The sequence below is a fragment of the Curcuma longa genome, chromosome 1 (genome assembly GCF_044706935.1).
Source record: "Curcuma longa cultivar G26 ecotype Majalengka, Jawa Barat chromosome 1, ITB_CL_G26_1.1, whole genome shotgun sequence".
Taxonomy (NCBI): domain Eukaryota; kingdom Viridiplantae; phylum Streptophyta; class Magnoliopsida; order Zingiberales; family Zingiberaceae; genus Curcuma; species Curcuma longa.
The window spans coordinates 20996359-21021465 of record NC_133861.1 but is presented as its reverse complement, the minus strand read 5'-3'; the positions used below and the strand labels follow the sequence as shown (position 1 = coordinate 21021465).

General features: G+C 40.7%; 4 protein-coding genes and 1 pseudogene across 4 annotated transcripts; 3 read left to right on the top strand and 2 right to left on the bottom strand.

Annotated features, from left to right (window-relative positions):
* Positions 1-829: 829 nt before the first annotated feature.
* Positions 830-7705, bottom strand: LOC141830463 (syntaxin-22-like). The gene is made up of 7 exons (XM_074717897.1): positions 7278-7705; positions 6189-6282; positions 3854-3993; positions 2875-2949; positions 1375-1532; positions 1208-1308; positions 830-1137 (listed from the first exon to the last, which is right to left on the bottom strand). The coding sequence occupies exons 1-7, from the start codon at positions 7463-7465 to the stop codon at positions 1072-1074; spliced, it is 822 nt and encodes a 273-aa protein (XP_074573998.1). The 5' UTR covers positions 7466-7705; the 3' UTR covers positions 830-1071.
* A 672-nt stretch (positions 7706-8377) lies between these two features.
* On the top strand, positions 8378-10547 carry LOC141830722 (uncharacterized). Its single transcript, XM_074718145.1, has 4 exons — positions 8378-8524; positions 8617-8948; positions 9043-9670; positions 9791-10547. The coding sequence occupies exons 3-4, from the start codon at positions 9063-9065 to the stop codon at positions 10434-10436; spliced, it is 1254 nt and encodes a 417-aa protein (XP_074574246.1). The 5' UTR covers positions 8378-8524; positions 8617-8948; positions 9043-9062; the 3' UTR covers positions 10437-10547.
* A 119-nt stretch (positions 10548-10666) lies between these two features.
* On the bottom strand, positions 10667-16575 carry LOC141830713 (uncharacterized). The gene is made up of 7 exons (XM_074718132.1): positions 14842-16575; positions 14443-14533; positions 14123-14280; positions 13947-13998; positions 12062-12141; positions 11768-11861; positions 10667-11566 (listed from the first exon to the last, which is right to left on the bottom strand). The coding sequence occupies exons 1-7, from the start codon at positions 16423-16425 to the stop codon at positions 10863-10865; spliced, it is 2763 nt and encodes a 920-aa protein (XP_074574233.1). The 5' UTR covers positions 16426-16575; the 3' UTR covers positions 10667-10862.
* A 1654-nt stretch (positions 16576-18229) lies between these two features.
* On the top strand, positions 18230-19228 carry LOC141826031 (ribonucleoside-diphosphate reductase small chain-like; annotated as a pseudogene).
* Positions 19229-20053: 825 nt separating this feature from the next.
* On the top strand, positions 20054-21012 carry LOC141826021 (glucan endo-1,3-beta-glucosidase 10-like). The gene is made up of 2 exons (XM_074713280.1): positions 20054-20114; positions 20192-21012. The coding sequence occupies exons 1-2, from the start codon at positions 20054-20056 to the stop codon at positions 21010-21012; spliced, it is 882 nt and encodes a 293-aa protein (XP_074569381.1).
* The last annotated feature ends 4095 nt before the right edge of the window (positions 21013-25107 follow it).

The following is a 25107-nucleotide window of genomic DNA, read 5'->3' as shown; positions in this document are numbered from 1 at the left end:
TTAAAAAATGTGATGTATTTAAAATTGTTTAACTATGATTTTTAAAATTGATCCAAGTCATGCGACGACTTTAAAAAGCTATAGTGGAACGACGCTTTCATGATTATCCATCAGACCATTGCAACTCTTTCATGATTATCCATTGCAGCAAGAAATATAACCATGATATGTGCTCCACTTGATTTCTTTTTTATAAATTTGCATTTCATTCAAATTATAAATTCTCAATTTAAATATATTTAATTATTTAAAATTAACGAATTAAATATATATTTTCAAACTTATTTATTTAATTTAATAAATTATTTAAATTTATTTATTTAATTGATCACGTATATATTAAACATACATAAATAAACTCTTATTAAATCAGACACTAATCTTTTTCACAAACATTCTATTCCATTGCTAATTACAACTAGTCTATTAAACATTTTAAGTTATCTATTGGTGATGGCCTTATTTATAGTGGTTTTGGCAGACATTTCCTTTGACTTCCCCTGTTTCCTCTTATTTTAATTTTAGATTATTAAAATAGTCAATAAAAAATTATTAACTATATTTAATATTAATAGATAAATTTTAAGACCTTTTATTTTAAGAATGAAATTAGATTTACTTGAATCAACTTCTCCAAGATAAAATCCGTCGTCCTAATGAATGGATTCCACAATTATTCATGAAAAGATAAATCAAAAAACTACAATGGGTGCTTAATCAACTTCAATAACACTGGATGTCTGCACATGTCGCTTAAACGAAATTTACAACGACCTGATTCCCATTAAAAGTTAAAACGAACAAAATCATTGTTTATCAACAACACGAATGATTAAATTGACTGCATTGACTTGATAGAAAACCACGTACCTAAACACCACAAGCACTTGTGACAACCAGCCACAAACTCAAACCTAAAACCGTTATATTTACTTCCAAGAAGTCACACCATAAACTCTTGCTGCTACTGCAGCTTAACAGTCGTAGTAAAATGAATTTAGACCTGCCATTACTCTGATCATATCGTTAAACAGGAAGATCCAAAAAGATTAAGTACATTAAGGCCTCTGATTACGCTGCAATGACTATGATGACAATAAGTAGGATGATTCCAAATATCACCAAAAGCAGGCACATCTGAACACAAACCAATGATTTAGCACAAATACACAACAAAAGATAAGTAGAAGGTAGAAGTTGATATTACCAAGGAAGAGTTTGACTTTTGGGATTTTGCTGCCTTTTTGAGCTGAGACTTTGCCTGTAAAGTCGCTGAGTGAGAGTTCTCGATGTGGGAGTTGATGTCATCTGTAAGCAAAATATTAGTTAGAGTAAAACAAAAAGAGAAGTATTCAGAAGATAAAATATTCTTACCAATTACAATTCCTTGATCATTAACCAGCACAGCAAGGTCCTTGAAGATTTCATTCACCTGACCAATCTGCTGCTGAATCTCTTGAATACCCTGTTCTCTTTCCTCAATGATTGCCTCATTGAAAACAATTTCATTATCCAATAACAATACCTGTTGCCTATTAAAAGAAATAAATAAATAAAAAGATCTTATGATAATATTGTATTAGTATCTTGTCAAATAATTAAAAACTTAGGGTCCTAACAAAGAAACAGGAACTGAGAAAAAAACAATCTGCTACGTGCTGTGATACAAGTAATTAAACAGTCCTCTGGGTTCTTAGGCTCACCATCTTGACACACCTAAGGATCATGCTATGCTACAATCTGAATTAACCCTGACAGTTAACCACAATGATCAAATTGACTAAGATCAGCACCTATGGGCAGCATTAGTTTCCCATATTTGAAACAGGATAGGCTCATGTTGATGAGCAACGGTGGGCTCAAAAGCCCCAGAATAACCAACCCCTCATTTTAATTCCCTTCTCCTTGTCATGTTTGTTGCTACTCTAATTCCTGTGTGATTCTCAGTATTTCTATGTTCCTCACCAGAAAGTCTCAACTTGATTGTTGGTCTAAGCTGACTAACTATACCAATTAGCAACTAGCAAGTAGAACATAGTTGTTCTTTATTGTAATCCGAGCACAATATACACCTCATCTTCTTCACCAAAATATTCTCCCAAGGATTCTCTTTGATTGAGTAGCTCAATTCTAACACTGTTTTCCCTCAGACATCTTTCTACTCTAATATCCATACCATCATCTAGACAGCTATATTAATCCTCATTGTTCTGCAAAGCTAATACAATGCTTCATCACCTTCATATCCTGACCATTTACACATAAATGCCATGGTTTTTTCCTTCTGAGCCGACACTTTTTAAGTAATTTTATATTTAATTTAGTTATAACATTGAATAAGGAGTGTTAAAAGTTACCAATGGTAAACTTTGTCGGTAACAGATGTCTCACCAATCTATGTATTTTAACAATGAAGTAGAACTAACTATAGGAAAATTGTTAATAACAATGCAAATCTTAGCATTGTTAATTTGTTAACGGCACGAGTAGAAATAAACTCTAGGGAGTAGAAAGATGTGATGAACGAAAGCTAAAGCATAGACTGTTGTTATTTGTTCACAATTTATGTAAGTTGGCAGTTGGTACGCATCATCTATATAGGATATTGAGATCTCATCTTTCAAACCTAAAATCCAATCCTGTGCACCACCCATGGAAATCTTCATTACATTGAGACAAAATGAGCAGGTCAAAGATTGTTGAACTCAGACTTTGAAAAGACCCAAATAACATTCAATTGCCAAGAGAAAGAGAATTATGTCTGTCATGCACTTGTAGTGGCCATCTAAATTTTCCCATAAGATGTAAGGTGGTTGTGAATAATCATCAAAGAAATACATAGACATTAGGAAAAATACATGAGCCAAAACTCACCTTCTAGACTCTGCAAGAGAAGCACGTTGTTCAAAATTCTTGGTGGAAACAAAGTCCGCTTCAGTTGCAGCATAACTGTGCAAATGTAAACATACATTAATATAAGGTAACTACATAAGTTGCTTGAATAGACACAGGAGTAACTAAATAAACACAAGTAAAAAAGCTATAATTAACTACTAATTGTGATTATTAGCATGGTTCTGAAGAGCCTGGAGGTCGGGCAGCATATGTGGCCACTTAGAAGAATCTGAAGATGACTACATTGGTCATATATAGCTGCATTAAAACCATCTTATTTGGTTCCCATGAACCTATTTAGACTGAACCAAATTGATTGAAGGGAAGCTTTGGCACAACAGCAAAGTTGCTGCCAGTTGCTGCCGTGTGACCTGAAGGTCGATTTGAATTACGGAAACAATGTCTTGTAATGCAGGATAAAGATGTGTATAGACCCTCCCTGGGATCCAATATCGACGGGAGCTTTATGTACTGAACTGTTCTTTTTTTTAATGCTTGTTTTGCAGATGAACAACACCTTAGTAACCAAAGTGCTCGATAAACTACTACCTGGATATTGTTCTTGAACCTTGATAATTATCCCTGATTAAACGTACTAGTTCATGTACCAGCATCCAACACTAACTAAACTACATACGTTAACCAAAACCAATTTGTTGTCCAATAGCAAAGTGTTTAGGTTAAATTGCTTTTAGGATTAAAAAGGTTCTGCAAAGAAAGAGATCAAGAAATCAGCTAACACCGGAAGAAAAGATGATTGTCAACAGAAACATGAGTTTTATAATTGACTAATTATTTGGGGAAAAAGTGTAAATACTGATCTCAAGAATGACAAATGCAGAAAGATGCCTCTATCAAAATTAAAATGAAATTTATATGTCAATATCTTGTTGATGCCATTGCATTAAGAAACAACAGCAGCTCAAACCAGAAGCGTCAACAGCAAAATCAAAACTACCTGGAATGAGCAGTTGCTGGTGGATCCAATGGGGCAAATGCAGTTTCCCTCTCAGCTGCCAAGTTCTGAAGTTTCTGGAACTCTTTCAAAATATTTTGGAAATCCTTTGCAAGTTTTGCATCGGCAATTTTTTTGCTTGCCTGATAGAACATGTAAATACTTAAAAACAGGGAAAAACCTATGATCACCATAGAATCAAAACATATCTGATACAAAAGAACGGGAGGTGTGGATTATCATTAGTCCAATGTTTTCTTGTGCAGGAATCCATAAAATCACAAGTTTGCATTCATGGCAGATTACAGATGAAAAATGGAATGAAATATTTAGGTACGTCTTCTTTACCCACAATATGAAGACAGGTGGTCTAGCCTCCTACCTCAATTGAGCTTACATTGAAAAGTGCAGACTGCAGAGATTAGTGTGCAAACGTGGAAAAATAAAGTTTAATGGGATTTTCCCCTATGTTTAAGGGTATCACAGCCAGATATTCATGATTGCATGGATATTATCAAATAACAAATGTCAACTATGGATAATCTCTCAACTGTGATAGTGTGGCTTGTCATTGTTGTGACTCCCATGTTCAATCAGGTGATCATATATTCCTTGATTGTGATTGCACAAGGGGGTTATGGAATGATGCTGTAAAGGCATGTGATTTCTCCCACCATAAAACCTCCAGGAATCTAGTTAGAATGGATATGCTGCAATCTTGAAGGGAAAATTTGGAAGCCTTTTCATACTATCAACCTATATCATGTATGGGAATTAAGGTACAAGAGAGGGTTCCAGAAGATCTGAAAGGCAGAGACACACAAAAAAGGCTACAACGTAGTTATGTGAAGAATAAGCCCCAAGCAACTAATTCGAATGATTCTAAAAAATTATGTATTTTCAGCTTTTTGGTTCCAACATAAGGTAGCATGCATTGCTCTGCAGTAGGAGAACAAGAACAAATACATAATAGAATATGCAAACAAAAATATAATCTGAATTTGGATATATATTCTAAAAGGAGGGAAAGAAGACAGTGGATTGAAGCAAAGGTTTGGAAAATCAGCTGATTCTGAATCCAGTTTGGCCTACCCAAATTGGATCCTAGAACAACAAAGCAATGGATCCCCTAGAAGTAGCTATATGACTCGTAGTTGGAGCACAAAAAACTCCAGTGTTAGATTTGCACATCCAGGAGGAATCAATCAATCCGTAGAAAAAGGAAGAGTAATCCACTCCTCTAGGCATACGGTGTAGCTCTGGAAAAGGCAAGCTTGAAAGAAGTGGATGAGGTTGGCAGCAAGAGGCATTAGGAAATAAAATGCTTGCACGTGTGAGAAACAAGGTGGGTAAATTAGGATTTAAGTATGCTTACGTATTTAACTATTAAAAATATTTTGTTCAATAATTTGTGGTAAACTATTAAGTAATTGGTCAAGGAACAAGTATATGCCAATGAAAGCTATCAAGGAACAAATGCAGTAGCTATCCATATTATTAATAATTGATATTTTCAATCAATATATATACCTCTAAAAGCCATGTGCCTCTGTTTAGGACAAATAAGTAGGACAAAATTGAGAAACTCAACAAAAAAAGGCAACCTATGTTCAATTATAAAATTGAGACACACCTAAATATTATATTTTTCTAGAGAATTAATTATTCATCTCTAAATCCATAACAAGTTTTACTTTCTTTAAATTTAAAACTTAAAGTAGTTCCAAAAATTAAAAAGAACTATTAGAATGTTTATTTTATTTTATTTTATATTTAATATTCAACACATAATGCATGAACAACGAACATGAATTTTATAATAATTGTTATCTATACTATTTGAAGTTATCTATTAATTACAAATAGGTATTATTGTACGGTGATTAAATTATATATTATTCTATCATAAATTCGCATTTTATTATATTTGAAGATAAAGATAATAATGCTATCATACTTTAATACACTATAATACAACAATAAAAAAGTAATGTTGATTTTAAAAAAATGATATGATGTTAATAATGAATTTTGATAGTATCATAGTTCATATTATTATATAATAGTAACTACATATAAAATAAGTATATCCTTTTTCTCCTCCTTTTACAGTAACTGATTCCAATACCATTCCGCCAACTATTTGAATGAAACAATGATACATTCTATGATAAACAAAACATAAAAAAATATACATTGGAAAAGGTTTCTTCCTAGCGATCAAGTAGAACTTATAAGTAAGCTTCAAATCAGTATATTTACAATTCTAGCAGATTAGTGCAATACTGATGCAAAGAGAACAAATAAGCTCAAAAGTAAGGAAAGAATTGAGACTTACACTGACTTCAACATGGTGGTCTGTTTCACTAGCTTGTTTAAGTTTGGCAGAGGTATCTTTAACTAACTGCCCAATTTGTAGCCTAGTATTGTGCCTGTCAGCAAAGTAAATAAAGTTAAACAACGAGGCACAAAATAGGTTGGATGAGATAACAAGTTTTACTGGGCAAACACAAAATCTGAAAAATCAAACTAAGGCGTAAAGGTATGTAGAAGAACAATATTAGCTACTCCTATAACTGATTAAATACAAGCTAATAAGCTACCACATCTTTTTCCAGCTTAAATTGTTCAAGAATTAGAAGTAATGATACTACTCCTGATATCAAAAATAGAAAAGATTGAATGTTTGATTGTTCTTCATGTTTTACTTTGTAGCTACAATAGCAAAAGGTTCCAGCAGGTTCTTCCTTAATTACAGAACTTAAGGTGTAAAGGAAAACATATTTAGTTCTTTTAAGATATGGCTTGAAAATCTTGCAGGGACATCACAGGGACCTAATTTTATCACATACCTTCAATAAACACTCAGGGAACTAATAGCAACAAATAATAAATACATTAATGAGCATATCCAAATAGCAAGTATGTAAGATCTACCAACTATTTTGGTGAACATTTTTGTCACGCATCAAAATTCCCTGTAAACTCAAACAAAAAAAGTTTTGGTTTTTAGGACTTCCAACACCTTGCTATCGGCCAATGCCAACAAAAAGAACATTTTTGCAGAACAAAAGTTGCCCACTTGAGTCGGAATGAGTGAGAATGAATCATAATTCTTGAGGAATTTATGAGAGATTGACATGATTTTAAAACTGAATCAATCCATGTATTGCTGTTATCAAGGCAAGACTAAGAAAGAGAAACACTTATGCATGTAGATTAACATGAAAAAGATAAAGAAACCAAATTATACCAAGTTACGTGTTTTAGATTTCTTACACACAACAACATTCACATTAACCTAGAAGACAGCGGCAAATTCAAATTAAACCAACCGATACCAACAAGCAATATTGCATTGAGACGGTGGCATAAATAATATAAAACGAAATTAGAAAAAAAAATCCCATAGGGTCGTGCCCCTCACAGCTTATTGCGGAGCTCGAGGGTATCCTTGGGGGTGCCGATCGTGTTGACCAGGCGCTCGAAGTTGCGAACGGTCGTGGTGATCTGGAACAGTCCCGCGGCGACTGCCTGCGTCTGATCCTGCCGCCCGTTGGTAAGACCCCGCCGGCCGGTGAGCGGTCGCCCCGCTTCCAGATCCTGGAAGCTCATCCTCTCTCCCTCGGCGTCAACCGCAGAGAGAGCGGATGCGAGGAGAAACGCCGAAACCGCAGCCGGCAGGGAACTCGCGTACGCAAGAAAAGAAGCCGCAATTGATCGAGCCTTCGATCGATTTGGTGGGGGAAAAAAGGAACGACAATCAGCGGGGCGGGGAGGAGATCAGGAAGCGGCGAGGGTTGCGACTTGCGAGAGAAGAAACCCAAATTGGGAATCAATCAAACGAGTTGGATAAGCAATGCCTTCTTTTGGGAACAGAATTGCGACCGAACCGTTTGATGTTGCCGGGTTGCCGGGTTAACGGGTTAATATATAAATCCAACAAGCCACGTTGATTATGTGACTGGAACGGTCCACGTGGGTCATGTACGGACTGCGGCTCAATCAGTAGCCGCGGCACGTCACGTGAGCCGCTCTCGAGCCCCGCGCGCCGGGGCGGAACACGTGGCTCTGACACTGTGTCAGATTTCGTCGTTGAAAACTAGCAGCAAGCAGCCGGACAAGAACAACAAGAGCGAATTGTTCTTCTTTTGTGTCTTAAATTTTGTTTTTGATGTATTTGATTCGGTCGCATTCGATTGGCGATCATCTCCACGGCAAACACGAATTGCACTGGTGAAGTTTAGAAATTTTCCTCTTTTGTCGCGTTCTCTCCGGAGACGAGAACGACTCCTGGTCTCTCTATCCACGCGCCGGCCCACGCAAGGACGGATTCGGCATCGGCACTTTGGCAGTTGGGAGAGAGAAGAAAAAAGCAATAGATTAAGCCCCAAAGCGGCGCTCTGCTTCTGTGTTTGATGGCGATTGGATGAGCTCGGGAACAGCTGTATCCAATTACTAAAAATCTTCTCTTTCGCCCCACCTTATGCGCTATTTAGTCTGTATCTTCCATTAATGTCGCAATAACTTTCCTCCTCCTAAATTCCTACTACCTTCCTGTTCTTGCAGGCTCGTTTTTGGTTATCGGCTGGCTGGACTGCGGCGGTTCTGGCGATTCGGCCATCGGAAGAGCGGACAGATTTGTTGTTTTGGTGAATAGGGACTTTTTTGAGGGTAAGAAAAGTGCCACTTTTTTTAGCACTGTACTACTCCGTTCTTGATCGTTTGTAAAAGGTGCGCCTTTTTTGTTCGTGTTTTTGCCTCAGTGGAGTGTGTTTTTGCTTGTCTCTTATTTTGGAGGCACGAGGGCTTTGAGGTTGCGACTTGGAAGTGCTCGGTTCGCCTGGTGATAGGAGACGACATTTTCCAAATGCAGCCTTAACTCTCAAAATGCTTGTTTTTCATCTTCGATTACGGAGCTGTTGTTCTTGAAAAAAGGAGGCTGATCTGGTGAAGAGAAACAAGAATTTTGTTTCAGCTTTCGAGCTCAACATATAGCTTTTTGTCGATCATATTCTTGACTTGGCGAGAGCTTCGAGTTCCTGAACGGCGTTGGAGGAAGCAAAATGCAAAGCGGTCCACTTCTAAAGAAAGAAAGGTCTGCATCATCTCCATTACTGGCATTACAAAAAATTCTACCTTCAATAGTTTTGTGCAGCTTATTCGATCTAAACTTTGGCATTTTTATGCAGCTCATGACCACCGGACAACCATGGATCCACAAATTTTCTTCAGATTGTCAATCGAGTCCCTGGGACTAAGATTACCAGTGGATGCATTGAAGGATAGGCCAGGTGCAGTTCATGCATATTCTAACTGTTTGTGTGATATTCGCCTTGGGGATCATCCAATTCAAAGAACAAGAGTACCCTTTGTCTCATCCCCTCAAGGCAGTCCCGATGCTAACAGCGATCTTATTGTATTCTATCTCGAGGAATCTGATATCAAAACACTGACTGTGGCGAGACATTTCAGGACCCCAAAAGCATGCCTTCAGGTTGTTGTGTACATGGGCAAGCAGGGCTCACACTGCGGCGTCACAAGTAGAAGGCAGATAATTGGGCGTCTCAGATTAGAAATAGGACTTGAACGGGGTTTGGAGAAACCAACCCTGCTTCATAATGGTTGGATCGGTGTAGGGAAGAACAAAGGAGAAAGATTGAGAAATGGACCAGAGCTTCATTTAAAGGTGAGGCTGGATCCTGATCCCAGATATGTTTTGAAATTTGAAGACGAGACTACCTTGAGCCCGCAAATTGTTCAGCAACAGGGTACTGTCAAGCAGCCTATATTTAGCTGCAAGTTTGTCAAAGATCGAAGGTAGGTTCTCTTTCCCAAAAGAAAGGAGGGGAAAAAACTTCACTTTTCTTCTCCTTTCTTTTTGAGTACATTTTTGGTTTACAAAGCAGGTTTCAGCTAATAGTTTGCTTGTTGCACTAGATCTGCTCCACTGGACATGACAAACACAGGCGATGAGGACCATGACGCCGAGAAGAGGGAGAGAAAAGGCTGGAAGGTGATGATCCATGACCTCTCCGGCTCAGCTGTGGCTGCTGCTTTCATGGCGACTCCATTTGTGCCGTCGACAGGCTGTGACCGAGTCGATCGTTCCAACCCAGGTGCTTGGCTCATACTCCACCCCAGTCCAGCCAGCTCCGCTGAGAGCTGGCACCTGTGGGGGCGCCTCGAGGCATGGAGAGAGGCCGGTCCAAGAGACACCATCTGCCTTCGGCTCCACATTCTTTCAGAAGGCCAGGAGACTGGCATCCTTGTTTCTGATGTAGCGATAAGCAGTGATAAGGGAGGAGAGTTCTTCATCGACATGGACCGGCGTGTGCCAGTCGGTGCTGGGATTTCTTCAGCATCTTTGGAAGCTATCGCCGGTGGTTTCGTGATGAACTGCAAGGTGCAGGGGGAAGAGAAGTGTAGCAAGCCATTGGTTCACCTGGCAGCACGACACATTGCCTGTGTGCAGGACGCAGCTATCTTCGTCGCGCTCGCAGCCGCCGTCGATCTTAGCATCAGGGCGTGCAGGCCATTCGGGAGGAAGGCGAAGAAGGCCTTTTGCCATGCCTTGTATTCCTAGTGTTCCAAAAGTTTGCTGTAACATTTTATCCAGCAGTTTCATCATGTTACGTACAATCCTTGCATGTTTCTTTGCGATTGGGTCCTCACTGATTGTGGCCTCAATTCTCAAGTGTTCTTGTTCTCATATTGATCAACCGGCAGGAGATGGAAGAAACAAGAATTTGCAGCAATACCTCGCTTCAATTCATTAGAAGGGAAAAAACAAACATTAACACTCGTACAAGAAAGTTTGTCCACAATAAAAACAGTGGTTCGACCCTATCAAATCCTAATGTACAAATACAAATCGATGTGTTTCCATCTTGGCACAATGAAGTTAGTTACCGCACCAATGACACAAAGTTCATTGCTACTACCAAATTCAAGAATCAACATAATGTCCCATCTCAAGGTCCACAAAGGGAAAAAGTGAACAAAGCTTTCTTCAAAATAGATTGGTTTGTCTGCTGAGGCGAACTGGCATGCCAAAGTTCTGGTAGATCCTGATGTTTCCAGTCAGGCCAGCTGTGACAACGATTAGGCCCCATGCGTTTGAAGGATCACTGCTGCTTGTCCTGGTACTGCCACCACCGTTGTACCATCCCCATGAGGAGAAAGAAGATGGCGAACTTCTGGGCTCAGACATCGTGGAGGGCACTGGACCACACTTTCTCAGAGAAGCAGAACCTGAAGCAAACGAGTCACTCCCAATGTCTCCACCTGAATAAGATGACTTCCTGTTCTCCTCTGATTGTGCCTGCTCTGCGAAACTCTTCTTTGGAAGAGGTGGAAGAGGTGGGCGATGACTCCTGTCATTGTGGAAGATGTCATCGAGTGAGGTCGTAGATCGCTGGGAGTCGGTACATCTGAGGGATTCCTGCTGATTGAATCTCTGTGAAAATGGGCGGAAAGACAGGGGGAAACAGTTGCTTCCAGCATTTGGCCATGGAATTGCGACAGATACATCCTTGCAGTAGAAGTACTCGTGCGACCGAGTGGTAGTCCAAGCTTTTTTTCTACCCCCAGAACTTACAACTTGCCCTGTCTCTCTCTTCCATAAATAAACATGAGAATCCTCACTTGCGCATATTACATACTTCCCATCTGAGGTATATGATGCAGATATTTGGCTACTAGTATTCTTGAAACCTGGAATGGCAATTGCAAGCGACAGAGAATAATTACGTTACTGTTTTCATGATGACTGAATGCTAAAGATCTAATATTTTTCCTATATTGTTGCAAGAGAAGAAAGCATGCATGCAAAGATAGGAACAATCAATTTGTGAATCATTTGTAAATGCTACTAGACAACTTATTTCACACAAAAGATTCAGCCTATTTTTTTACCTCTAAATTTGTGAATCATTTTTAGGCCATTGAATACTCGAACCCGCGAGTCAGCTGAGGTAATCAACACTTCAGATGGATCACCTGGAGCAAACTGTTTGAATATAACAGTCATATAACATATAGATGCACAAAGTAACATAAAAGATGACTCTGATCCTAATGATAAGCAATAGTTTCATACAACTATAAAAGCTATTATATTCTTTCATTTCTATTAAAAATTTATCTGATGTGAATTTGTGTGAAAGAAGTGTTGTGCCACCTAGGAATCAAATAACATCAAGAAGGTACCTGGAATCCAGTAATCTTTTTTGCGTGTGCTGCCTTCTTTTTCCGTATGCCTATCTGACTTTCTTGAGAAAGCTTACAATCTGTGATGGCAGAGAAAGAGGAAAAATGTCATCTTTAACATTTGTATTTGTATCATCTAAACAGTAACAAGAGAAAAATAGACAGGAAAGCCAAATTGTGTCAACATCATGCTTTTCTTAACATGGTTTAGTTATTGTTTAGAACCATCAGAAATTACAAAGCAGACCTTTTGTTATTGAGTTTCAATCAATATTTTCACCAACTAAAATCAATATGACGTTGGCAGGGCTGACAAATAAGATTGAGTTTTAGCTAACTCCATATTAGGACTAAGAATCTCTATATTGGCAGGGCTGACAAATAAGATTGAGTTTTAGCTAACTCCATATTAGGACTAAGAATCTCTATATTTTCCTACTAAGTAACAAGAGACCACCAAAAGATGAAATTTCAATTGTGTGGTTGAATAAATTCTTTGAATTTCTGAGATTACGCCCAATCTGTTACTACTTCAGAACTTCTGCTTAGTAAGGGAATTTCATTCATTTTTTGTTATCATGGGATGTTCAAGGTCCTGAATACCTAAATCTAAAGTTTCAGGGACCCATATTTCAGGTAGTTGACCTACCAAGCAACATATCTGAATTACTAACGTAGGAAGAGGACCATTAATGGTTGTGTTGGATCTTTGTCTTAAAGAAAATCCTTCAAAACACGCTAAATACACAATTTTAAATGTAAGAATCATTGGCAATGTATCAATCAGGATTTGACAGTGTTCTATAACATGTAAATTGCTGATAGGCCTGGAAAATTGACAAATTACTTGGATCGCCCATTAAAGACTCAACTGTAACAACATCAAAATCAAGTTATGTATACCAACCAATTATTTTAGATGGTTACACAATCTTACCACTCTATTCAGCACTATATAAAGCTAAATTGTGAAATCACTATAAATAATATTAAGCAAAGTTTGATTTGGCATTTTACCCCCTCAGAAATTTCTACTTTAATAAATTTAACTTATTTACAATTTTTTCATTGTTTTAACATGCCTTTATTGTAGGAATTACACAATTTATTCAAATTTAACTATCACTCAAAATCTATTTATTGCAATGCAACTTAAAAATTACTTATAGCACAATTCTTTCACCAAGTCTAATCTCATTAAGGTCAAGGAAAAGGTTGAGTTATACTTTCTATCTCTATCTAACTTTCCTTTTGGATCCTCGAGTGATTTCTTCTTCCCTCAGCTATTGCATGTTAATGGTAATCACAACTTTAGGAAGAAGTCCACTCAAGAGATTAGTTCTTGGATCTCTCCACCATTTTTATTTTTCTTCTTTCTCTTTATTGATGTGCTGATTTGAGGTCAAATACAGACACAGTGGGCTGTGTTGATCAGAGATCAAAGGAACTGCCTATGCGCGCCATCAACAATTTCTATAGTTGGATTATTGGCTGCTTGCTCCATTAACTACAAAAGTAAATAATGTAATAAAATATTTCCCTTCTCATAATTTCTTTAGGTTTCAATGACTAACCGCAACTGTACCAAGTTTTGTTCCTGGGTTCTAGGTAGAGGTAGAAACAAGCCTAAAGCAGGCATTTGCTGTGAGCAGGTTAGTTTATTTAGATAAATAAAATAGCACATAATGACTATGGGGTATGGACTAGCCTGTTATCAACCATAGGTCTGTCACGAAGTCTATTGCTACTTAACAATTAGCTAAGTGGAAGAACAAGAGCACATGCAATTCCTAGTTTAACTATTTTACTTGAGTGAAGATTTTAATTTGTAATTCAGAGAAGTAAACAAGTGATGCAATTGTGAGCTTAAAAAGCTTGTTCATACCAAAGGTCTTGTAGCGCCGGCAGCTACCTTTATGAGAGCCAACTAAAGCAGCCTTTCAAAGATCAATTACAACCAATTACTAGTTGAAGAAGCTTTTCATATATGGTATAGTAGTAATATTATAAATGCAGAGAGTAAAACAACAATACAGGTATGCAAAAATCATTTGGCTGCACCTGACCATCTGGTGTATAACATGCAGCTGTAACCATCTCATGGAGATCACTCCAATCAACAACATGATGCTCTGGTATGCTCCAGATCCGAACTTTTGAATCAAGGGAACCACTGATGAAGTATCTATCATCAATTGGGTTGAACTGAATGCATGTCACTAGCAATAATTCATGACAACAGCAGAAGTTAGGGGAAAACTTCACCACTGAAATTATTAACTTCTGAAAAGCTGTCAAAGTAACTAAAATAGGAACCCCAATCATGACTATAATTACATTGATTGGAATGAAATAGAGTAGTTCTAGACATGTTTCCTCACCATAATCATTGTGAGCAAACAACTTCAGACAAACTTTACTTTCCATGTTCCATAATCTGACCGTCTTATCCATTGAGGAGGATAACAAATGCTGCAAAAAAAAAATGTTGCAAATAATTTGTTACAACGAGACATCAACTCATAACGGTCTTCAATCAGTACATCATATTTCGCATGCTCAAGGTTTTGAAACCATGAGATAAAATAATCCCTCATTCCACAACATAAAAATGGAACAGTATAATGATCCGAAACAGGGGTCTGCATTCTGAAATTTAACTAGTTAAATAATATACATGAGTATTTTGTGGTTGTATCACCTGAATCATAGGTCATGTAGAGGAGAAACGATGCTTACTTAGTATAATGGTGCAAAGAGGAAAGAAGTTTAAACTTTACCTGCGATTTAGACCAAGAGAGATCCAAGACATCGTCCAAATGACCTTCCAATGAGCAAATCGGCTCCTCTGAGAGTGAGAAAATAACCTCCGGCAAGAAAATGTAGTCAGGAACCGACTTCTTGCACTTGAACTTCTTTTTCCTCCTTCTCCGGTGGGATCCAAGGAGGGGGGAACGGTCGGGGGATGCATCCAGTGTAGATTCACGGAGGGAACGAGCCTCTTGCCGCCGCAGGGGCGTCGAGAGGATATCGGATTCTTTGACTTGCCACACACGAACGACGCGGTCCTCCCCAGCGCTGGCCAAATACTTGCCATCCCAGCTGAATTTGATGCTCCATATGGATCCCTCATGGGCACGAATATCCTGGCTCATGTAGAGTCCGGTGAGTTCCTTGTAGGATTTGCCGTGTTGATGCACTTTCATCAGCTCCGAGGAGCCGTCGCCCGTTGACTTCCTCGTCATTCTATATCCAATATTACCCTTCTCCTCCTTCTCCATAGTACGTCCGGTGACAGAGTGCGCGACGTGCTTGATATTCTTGAGCCAGCTCCCTTTCTTTCTGTAGCCCAATTTCGATCTCTTGGCGCTAACAGGAGAGTCGATGGCCTTTTCTTTGCTCACAGGCTGTGCTCCGTCGTCCAAGCTGACACGGCGCATTAGCTCCTTCACGATCGGGGAGGTGCCAAGGAATTGCTCGAACTCCTCCACGCTGAGCTGCATCCCGGTCTGGAGGTCGTTGAACCCCCAATCTCCGTCCTTTTTGGACTCACTGACTAGCAACTCCTTCCCCGTGTCGAGGTTCTTGATCCGGAAGACTCCGCTCCCTTCCTGCTCCCCACCTCCTATTCCAGCGCCGTCGGCGGCTCCGGCGGCTCCGGAACCATTTCGCACGCGGCAGTCGCAAAGAGTGGGCGGGGAGGAGGCAGATCGCCGCATGGTAGAAGGTTTCGGGGGGCGCGTAGGCGCCGTCAGTTCCGTATCGGATCGGCATCTGGAGACGACGGCCCGCTGGTGCGGCGGCGACGCGGAAGAGACCACCATGGGACTCGAATCGCGGGCGCCGTTGGCTTCGGGGACCTTTTGGCAGCGGATCCGCAGGGAGGCCCGGAGATCCTTACCGCTGGTGAAGCCCATTCCCTGGAGGAGCCTCCGCCGGCGTTCCTCGATCGAGGTAGGCTCGTCCATCCAAATGCCGTAGTCGTATCTGATTCCGCCGCTCTCTTCTTCCTGGCAGTCCTGGAGGAACTCCTCGCGGGAGAAGGTGGCGCCGCGGAGGTGGCAGGGCGGAGCGATGGCGGAGGCAAAGGAGGTGCGAGCATCGTCTTCGTCCTCATCGTCGTCAGAATCGGTATGGAGGTCGTAGAGGAAGGAGACGTTGGAAGGGACGCGATCGAAAGACTCAAAGAAGGAATCATCATCCTCTTCTTCTTCTACCTCGTCGCTATCTACCCCCTCCTCCTCCTCCTCCTCCTGCTCTGCCTCCTCGTGGTGGTGGTGACGCTGCGGAGCGGCAGGGGCTGGAGATCCATTTGTTGCTGTTCTCGGCGGTTGTTTCTTGGCGGATTCGGTGGCCGTGGTCATGGTGGTGGAGGAGTAGGTCGCCCCAGGCGGAGGGACAACAGCAGAGAGGCGTGCGGAGGATGAGGGCCATCGTGGAATATGGTGGAAGGGAAAGAGAAGACGAGGAAGACGTGAGAAGTGGTGGAGGGGCGCGAGGGGACTTCGGAGACTGCCCGGTTCTTTGAAATGGTCTTCCCATTCTCTTTGCTCCTCTTCTTCACTTTCAACCTCCTTTTGCTAGCTTATTAAATATGACTTTATTTCCATTACGATAATAATTATAATAACTAATGAAGATCCAAAGACACATTAATCAAACAAGAGGTTTCAAATATTAATTAATTGTATGTAATTCTTTGCCGGAGAGAGCAGAGTGATCGAGTCGCCCACTGCCAAGTCGAGTAGTCTGAGTTACTAAGCCGAGTGTTGAGTGTCCGACTGCTAAGTGCTGAGTGCCGAGTGGTCGACTGTCAAGTGCCAAGCCGAGAGCAGACTGCCGAGCCGAGAGCCGAGTTGTCCAGCCGATTGCTGAGCCGAGTGGTCGACTATCGAGACGAGTTGTCAAGCCGAGTATTGAGTTGCCGAGTCGAGTGATCGACTGCCGAGAGGAGTGGCCGAGCCAAGTGGCTAACTGGCGAGACGAGTGACTGAGCTGAGTGGCGACTGCCGAGAGGCCGAGTGCCGAGAGTTGAATGGCGACTGCCGAAACGATGAGTGGTCAAGGCCTGTGTTCAACGTAATTTCCTTAAAACGAATTCATCCCCTCCGACATTGCTTAGAGGTAATGGATTCTCGGCACACCTACTCGGCCACCTTCCCAGGCTCCATCCTCACAACTCTTCCGCCTCGTTGAAATATCGACTCAGGTAAAATAGAAAGAAAGAATATAAAAAATAAAAAGAAAATAATTACTTTTTTAACGATGAATTATACATAAGATAATAAATCAATTTGTATAGATTATTAAGATAATATATAAAAAATATCATATGTAATAATAGATACGGTTATCACTCATATAGCCAAGTGGGACGAGGGTCCCTCAGATTTTCTTACAATAATCTATAATATATATATTTTTAAAAATAATACTAATTAAAATTAAAATATATTTGATTAATATCAATTTTCTCTTTATTTTTTTTAATAGTTTGACCACTCCACCAATTGATTCACCATCATTTATTATCTTATCAAAAAATTAAAATTGAACCCATATTTAAAAAATACTCGATCTAAATTATCTATTAGTACCACTTTTATAAAAAAATATTACGACTTGAAATAAGTTTGTCGATCCTCTTCAGTTATGTGATGTGTTTTTTATCATCATCGTGAATTCTTATTATTGAAAATTATGAGGTGAGGAAATTTAAATTCAATTTCAGAACATAAAATACTATTTTGAAAGTTATGATTCACATCGAGTGAAAGTGCAATTCAGTTTGCTTTTCAATTGTTGATTAATTTTTAAATATTTAAAATTTTATATTTTAATTAATTAATTGAGTTGTGTTATATTCTTGAATAAATATTAAAGAAATAACATAGGAGATCGACGGATATTTTTTCAACTAGAATCAAGGATTGAAATCGAAATTTTTAAATTTAAATTAGTTTTCAACTCTTTAAATTCAAATTTTAAAATTTTAAATTATTGAAAATCAATCTATATTAATATTTAAAATTTTATTTTAAAAATATTTTCAAAATTTTAGAGTTGTTATTTTTGGTTTTGTAAGTGTTGATGTATCGGTAAATTGGAGAAAACTCTCCAAACCCAAACTGAGCTTTGTGGTCAGTCCCTACCCAATTTTTTCTTTGCATGCACTCCCCAATCTTAATTTTAATTCCCCAATCCATAAATTTACAAATCTACCCCTGCATATTCCCCATCACCTATCCCTCCATCTGGGAGTTCTACAAGAAGGCAGTGGCCTCCTTCTGGACGGTGGAGGAGGTGGATCTGTCGCCCGATCTCCCACACTGGCAACATCGCCTCTCCACCGACGAGCGTCACTTCACCTCCCACGTCCTCGCCTTCTTCGTCGCCTCGGACGACATTGTCCTCGAGAACCTCACCGGACGGTTCATGCGCGACGTCCAGCTCCCCGAGGCCTGCGCTTTCTACGGCTTCCAGATCGCCATCGAGAACATCCACTCTGAGATGTACTCCCTCCTCCTTGACACCTACATCAAAGACCACGAGGAGAAGTTGCGCCTTTTCCACGCCATCGACACGGTGCCCGCCGTCGCCCACAAGGCGGAATGAGCTCTTCGCTGGATCGACTTCTCCGGCTCTTTCGCCGAGCGGCTCGTCGCGTTTGCTTGCGTCGAGGGCATCTTTTTCTCCGGCTCCTTCTGCGCCATCTTTTGGCTCAAGAAGCGCGGGCTCATGCCTGGTCTGACTTTCTCAAACGAGCTCATCTCCCGCGACAAGGGGCTCCACTGTGATTTCGCCTGCCTCCTTTACGGTCTCCTTCGTAACAAACTCTCCGAGGACAAGGTCCGCACCATTATCACTGACGCCGTGGACATTGAGCGTGAGTTCGTCTGTAGTGCTCTGCCTGTTGCTCTTGTCGGTATGAATGGCAATCTCATGAACCAGTATATTAAATTTGTGGCAGACCATTTGCTTGTGGCGCTGGGCTATAGCAAGATGTATGACGTGGCCAACCCTTTTGATTGGATGGAGCTTATCTCGCTGCAAGGGAAGAACAATTTCTTCGAAAAGAGGGTGGGCGAGTACCAGAAGGCTTCAGTGATGTCGAGCTTAAATGGCAATGGAATCATCCATGAGTTCAAGCTGGACGAGGATTTCTGAAAGCTCCTATGTCAAAGAAAACATTAGAAACTGCTTATTACAGGGATTGGAATGTGTTGGTTTTTCTCGATTGAGAAGTGCTCGAGGAAATGGCTAGCTCTGGTCCTGCTGATCAACTAGTTGTAAATTACATGTTTGAAGAAATGCTTCAAAGATGTTTGTTTTATGTTTGTGCAGCAATTTATATATTTACCATTTGCATCAAACTGCACGATCAGTTCTGCTTGATACAATTTGTTGGTATATGTTCTATTTTGTGAATTCATGTTCTAAATCTTCATAACGCAAGGCGTTTAATTTGTTGAAATATATGCCATATTTTTGGTGAATTTATTTGGCTATCAAAAGAAATATAAAATATCATATGTGAAAAAATATATATTTCTCTTCTATATCACGCACAAGAATACTAATGGGGCTGATATATAGAAATGATTTATTTCGATGAAAGAATTTAGTTGTAGGACGAGGGTTTAAGCGAGATCCATATCGAGAGGAGGACGGCTGGCAGATGCCGCATCGAAACATATTTAGACTAATATCAACATTTAACCTATGACGAAATGCGTATAGGAAAAAAAGATGACTAAGCCTCACATAAGCTAGACCACGCGTGACCATGTCAAGAGTTTACTAACCATTTTTTCGTCTTCTTCCTTCGCTCTGCTCACTCTGCTCTCTCCGTCGCTTTCTCCATCCCTAATCCTTGCAATCTGAGAAAGAAATCAAACTACACTGGTGGTGAGTTCTCCTCATTCTTCGAATCTGCTATTTTTTCTTCCTTTATCTGGATTATTCATCTCATTTCATGCTCTGTTTCAGGTCATGGAGCTTCTTCTATTTTGTTCCATCTTGTTGTTCTCCTTCCTCGCCTCCTCTATTTCCGGTACGGCGAGAAAAATCACCTTTTTCTGAGCTCGAAATTAGCTTTCTTTCGTTCAATGGCAGTTTATTTGGTTGCAGAAGCCGGAAACGTCGGTGTCAACTACGGCAGGGTGGCCAACAACCTGCCTCCGGCGACCAAAGTGGTGGAGTTGCTGAAATCCAACGGCATTGGCCACGTCAAGCTATACGACGCTGACCCGTCCGTCCTACGCGCCCTCGTCGGCTCCGGCATCAAGGTGGTAGTCACCGTGCCCAACGAGCTCCTCGCCTCCGTCGCCGCCCGTCTGGGCTTCGCTCTGCAATGGGTGCAGCGCAATGTCGCCACCTACTACCCCTCCACCCAGATCCACTCCATCGTCGTCGAGAATGAGGTTTTCGTCTTCCCCCGCAACATCACCAACTTCCTCGTCCCGACGATGCAGAACGTCCACATCGCGCTCGCCCACCTCCATCTCGACGCCGACGTCAAGATCTCGTCCCCCATCACCCTCACGGCGCTCCAAAACTCCTACCCCTCCTCCTCCGGCAGCTTCCGGCCGGAGCTAGTAGAGATGGTGATCTGGCCGATGCTAGAGTTTCTGCGACAGACCGGCTCGTATCTCATGATCAATGCCTACCCTTTCTTCGCCTACGAAGCGAATTCCGATGTCATTTCCCTTGATTACGCCCTGTTCCGTCCTAATTCCGGAGTCGTCGACGCCGGTAACGGACTCAAGTATTACAGCCTCTTCGACGCCCAAATCGACGCGGTGTTCGCGGCGATGTCGGCGCTCAAGTATGACGACATCAAGATCGTGGCGTCGGAGACAGGGTGGCCGTCGAAGGGCGACACCAAGGAGACCGACGCGGCGGCGGAGAACGCCGCCGCGTACAATGGAAACCTAATCCGGCGGCCATGAGGTGGGAGCCCAGCATTGGATGCGAATCTCTACGCTTCCAAGGAAAGGAAGAAGACGAAGAGGAGGTGGAGGTGAGAGCAGCAGGAGGCGACAGGGAGAGCGAAGGGGAAAAGACAGCCATTTATCAAGGAAAATATTTTCAAGAGAAGGAAAAGGTAGCAGAAGGTGGAGGGTAAATTTGTAAAATTATGTATTGGGGGAGTTGAAACTAAAGATTGGGGAGATTGGGGAGTGCATGCAAAGGAATACATGGGTGGGGACTGACGACGAAGACAACTTTGTCATCGGGGATTTTAAAGCAAGTCTCCCTTGATGTATTATAATTATGAAATATAATTTTTAAAAATTAGACGTAAAATATAAGTTTAAGAATTTTTAAAAATTTAATTTGAATTCGTCCTCTGACTATAAGGATAATTATAGTCCAACGATAAGACATTAATAATCGAAATTAATTTTTAATTAATATCTTCAATTGCTATCGTCATCGTCATCGGACAATAAACAGTGAGAATGCGGGCCCGCGATGTCTAGAGCTTGGCAACCATGGCAGCAAAGGTCACCGGTCTCTTCGGTCATCTTCCAGTAATTACACAAGTAGAGACCCACGTCGAGCGGCGGCAAGATTAGCTCCAAGTTAGACAATGACAACCGGAGTTCCCATGGCGGCAGCAGCACCGCCGCCACCATCTCCACCTCCTTCACTGTCACGGCGTAGTCTGGACGACCTCCGACCATCACCGGAATTTTGATTGAACTAGCAGGTGGTACATGCACCGCGCCATGCGCGGTGTGTGCCATAAGTATTGGTATTCGTGATTGGTAGCTTAAATATAAGTATAAATACAAGCATGTTCACGTAAAAAGAAAAACTTGCATATGCTAAAATTGAATTAAATATATAGAATGGACATATGGTATTTTACTAATGAAAATAAATTTGAAACCAAATTAAGTTCCAGACCAACAAAACGTTTAGAGGAAGGGCAATAAGCTAATCCCTAGAAAAGATAATGAACATAAAAACTAAAATAAACAGAATAATACAGAAACAATAATTATAGAACAACAAGATAACCATACGAAAAGTTTTCAAGAATAGATTGTACTTTGTATCTTATAGAAGCACCAAACCAACACAAAGCAAACCAGCAATTTTCGTGAGAAAAATAGCTTCCAGGAAGATTCTGCACAAGAAGCAGCCAATCCCTAGAAAGAACAAACAAAAAGCACAATATCAATATAACACAAAGTAAAGAATATGCACATAAGATGAATGAAGTGCAATAACAAAAAGCCTTATTTGTTGGTCACCATGATCAGAACAAACAATTGAAAAAATTTTAACATCCCTCCTTTATCATAACAAATGCAGAACAAAATTATTAGGTCATATCATAATTGCATCTACATGTTTTTGAATCTTTTTCTTCACTTAAAAACTATCTATAAAACATTTTTAAGTTTTTTGAGCGATTCACTTAATTTTTGTAAATTGCAGAATAAGTTCATGATTTTCTGTTTATTATAACATTAATGAATTAACTTCATGGATATCAATGTTTAGAAAAACACAACTAACTAATTATGATAAACTAAAAGCATAACAGAGAATGGAGCAAGCATAATGAAAAATGAAACAAAAAACAAAAACCAAAAACTAACAAGATAATCTCATCACCAGTTTTGGAAAATAACACACAAAACAAAAACTAAATATAATGAAAACATGAATGAAAACAAATAAGAAAAAAAGAAAAGTAACCGAGGAGTTCAAGAAAAAGTCCCAAAAAAATTGCAAGCAACAAACACAAACATGAAATAACACACATAACATACAGAACAAAGATAAAATGAAAAAAAAAGACCAAAACATACCACCAACACCACGCCAAACCAGAAAAATAAAAAGACTCAAAAACGGGGTATCTCCTGAGCTATGGCGGCATGGAAGGGTAAGACTTTCATTTGTGTTCCTTTTCTATCAAATCGATTCAAGGCATTCTCAACCTTTCTGCAAGTTTCAATCTGTAGAAGAAAAGGATGTTAATGGTTAATATACCGTTCAATCTACAGAAGTCAGACATAAACTTAGTTGTTAAATTTCCCCAACCTCCACTAACCTCAGTTTTGAGTTGTTCTTCAGGAAAGTTATCGCTGACCAAATAGAAAAACAATGGAAGAAACAAAAATTTCAATAACATACCAAGTAGCTGCTTACCACTCAAAGATAGAACTAATAACATAACATACAACTAATCTCTTCGAGGCCAGAGCTTGTCCGATGCATGCCAGGTCCCATCTAAGGTTGGTTAGCTGCAGAAAGCCTTCTTTAAGTAAATAAATAAATCGGCCAGGTGTTGCTATAAGAACATCAGATTCTTCATTAAGATTCTCTAACTGAGTTCTCTGTCGGAAACCACCAGTTGCAATGACTGATCTAAATGGAACACCATGTTTTGCTATTGATCGGCAATTACTAAGAACCTGCAGGTACAAGGTATAAAGTACAAACACAAAATGAGAGCAGTAACAAAAATTCATTTATTAAGTAATGAACATAAAAAAAACAACATTTGCCAGGAAAATAAACAAAAGCAAGAGGAACATAATATATTGACATACCAATAGTAACCCCTCGTAGCATATCTAATCTCTTTTCAAAATAAAGTTGCCAATTTCTAGGCAATCTATGAAACAAATGGCAAAGTCGCATGAAAGTTAAAGAGCAGCAGAAAATAAGGCTGAAACCCTTGGCCTTTAGACGGTTTTGGTTTGTTTATCAATCTTAATCCAGACTGGTTTCAAACTTCTGGACAAAAAACTTGTTGAAATATCTACAACAAACTTGTTGAAATATTTCCGGACTGTGAAGTGATCATGGGATCTGTTAGTTCCTTCAAGGGATGGGGAGGTTCGGCGAACTGGCCAGCAGGAGGAATCGGGCGAACTGGCGAAGGCAGGCGGAGGCGGCGCTGAGCGCTCGCGGTTGGAGCAGGCAGCGGCGATTGCAGCAGTCGGCGCTCGCGATTGCGGGAGGAGAGGGCGCGCGATTGCGGGAGGACCGGAGGAGACGGCTGTGGGAGGAGGCGGTGGATGGTATTGGTTAGGGTTTTCCTCAATCGCGACTGTAGGAGAGGAGGAGGCGGTGGATCGTCGGGTGGGGGTTTTTTTTTTTTACCGAGTAAGACTGGGACATGGCCCAGGTTGGCCCACCAATAGCTCCGCCCCTGCAGCAGTGTGGTGGTCGACGAAGAGGAACAGAACGATAGATTGAGCAGTGTGGTGGTCGACGAAGAGGAACAGAGCGATAGATTGAGAGAGAGAGAGAGGGCGCACGTGGTGGCACGGTCCTTTATGGCGGAATAGTGGAAGGAACAGTAGATAAAAGGGCGAAGCCTTAGCCGAGGAGACGACGTCCCATCATTATGAGCAGGCGTCCGACATCCGGCCACCAGTTAGATCCCCACAAGACTGGTCCAGATCAGACGGCCGGCTCTCCTCCTCCTCCTCCTCTCCGAAACGAACGTCGAGGAAGTCAAGAAGACGACGACGGAAGGAGGCCAGTGCGATTCCTTCAGTTCTTCCACGAGCTTCCTTCCCTCCCTCCTTCCTTCCTCGTGATAGTTGTGTATCGTGACGACGTTCGGGGAAAGGAGGTAGCTGATGAAGGCGGAGGAGGAGGAGGAGGGGAGAGGAGAGAGGAGGAGTAGGGTGACTGGATGGGCGGACGTACAGTTTCGCTTGTTCCCGCGGCAGTACTTTGTTCGCGGCGTTCGAGGGCAATGTTTGAGAACAAGGAGGGAAATACGCGCTCCCGGCGATCGACACCACGCGACTTGTCACGTGAGTGTCACGTGAGTGGTCGTCCAAATAAGCCCGTTTTAAGTGTAATATAGATAATATAGATGAATGAGGCGGAGCTTGATGCTCAGTTTATTTATAGGACAACCACGTGAACTGAACTAAATTAATATCATATATATTAATTAAATTGTGCCTCTATTTTTTTATGAATAATAATACATTACAGCATGATATACTTCATACAATGGATCTCATAAACATACAGTTGAGTGTGTCATGTTGAATTTC

Excerpts from the sequence above, each read along its gene's own strand:
- LOC141830463 (XM_074717897.1), bottom strand. The coding sequence starts at position 7,465 with ATGAGCTTCCAGGATCTGGAAGCGGGGCGACCGCTCACCGGCCGGCGG. Across the intron at positions 2,950-3,853 it reads CCAGCAACTGCTCATTCCAG|TTATGCTGCAACTGAAGCGG; the intron begins GTAGTTTTGATT and ends ACATTTGCACAG. Across the intron at positions 1,138-1,207 it reads AAAAGTCAAACTCTTCCTTG|ATGTGCCTGCTTTTGGTGAT; the intron begins GTAATATCAACT and ends GTTTGTGTTCAG.
- LOC141826021 (XM_074713280.1), top strand. The coding sequence starts at position 20,054 with ATGGAGCTTCTTCTATTTTGTTCCATCTTGTTGTTCTCCTTCCTCGCC. Across the intron at positions 20,115-20,191 it reads CCTCGCCTCCTCTATTTCCG|AAGCCGGAAACGTCGGTGTC; the intron begins GTACGGCGAGAA and ends ATTTGGTTGCAG.
- LOC141830722 (XM_074718145.1), top strand. The coding sequence starts at position 9,063 with ATGGATCCACAAATTTTCTTCAGATTGTCAATCGAGTCCCTGGGACTA. Across the intron at positions 9,671-9,790 it reads AAGTTTGTCAAAGATCGAAG|ATCTGCTCCACTGGACATGA; the intron begins GTAGGTTCTCTT and ends TTGTTGCACTAG.
- LOC141830713 (XM_074718132.1), bottom strand. The coding sequence starts at position 16,425 with ATGACCACGGCCACCGAATCCGCCAAGAAACAACCGCCGAGAACAGCA. Across the intron at positions 14,281-14,442 it reads GTTTGCTCACAATGATTATG|TGACATGCATTCAGTTCAAC; the intron begins GTGAGGAAACAT and ends AATTATTGCTAG. Across the intron at positions 11,862-12,061 it reads AAAAGATTACTGGATTCCAG|TTTGCTCCAGGTGATCCATC; the intron begins GTACCTTCTTGA and ends ATATTCAAACAG.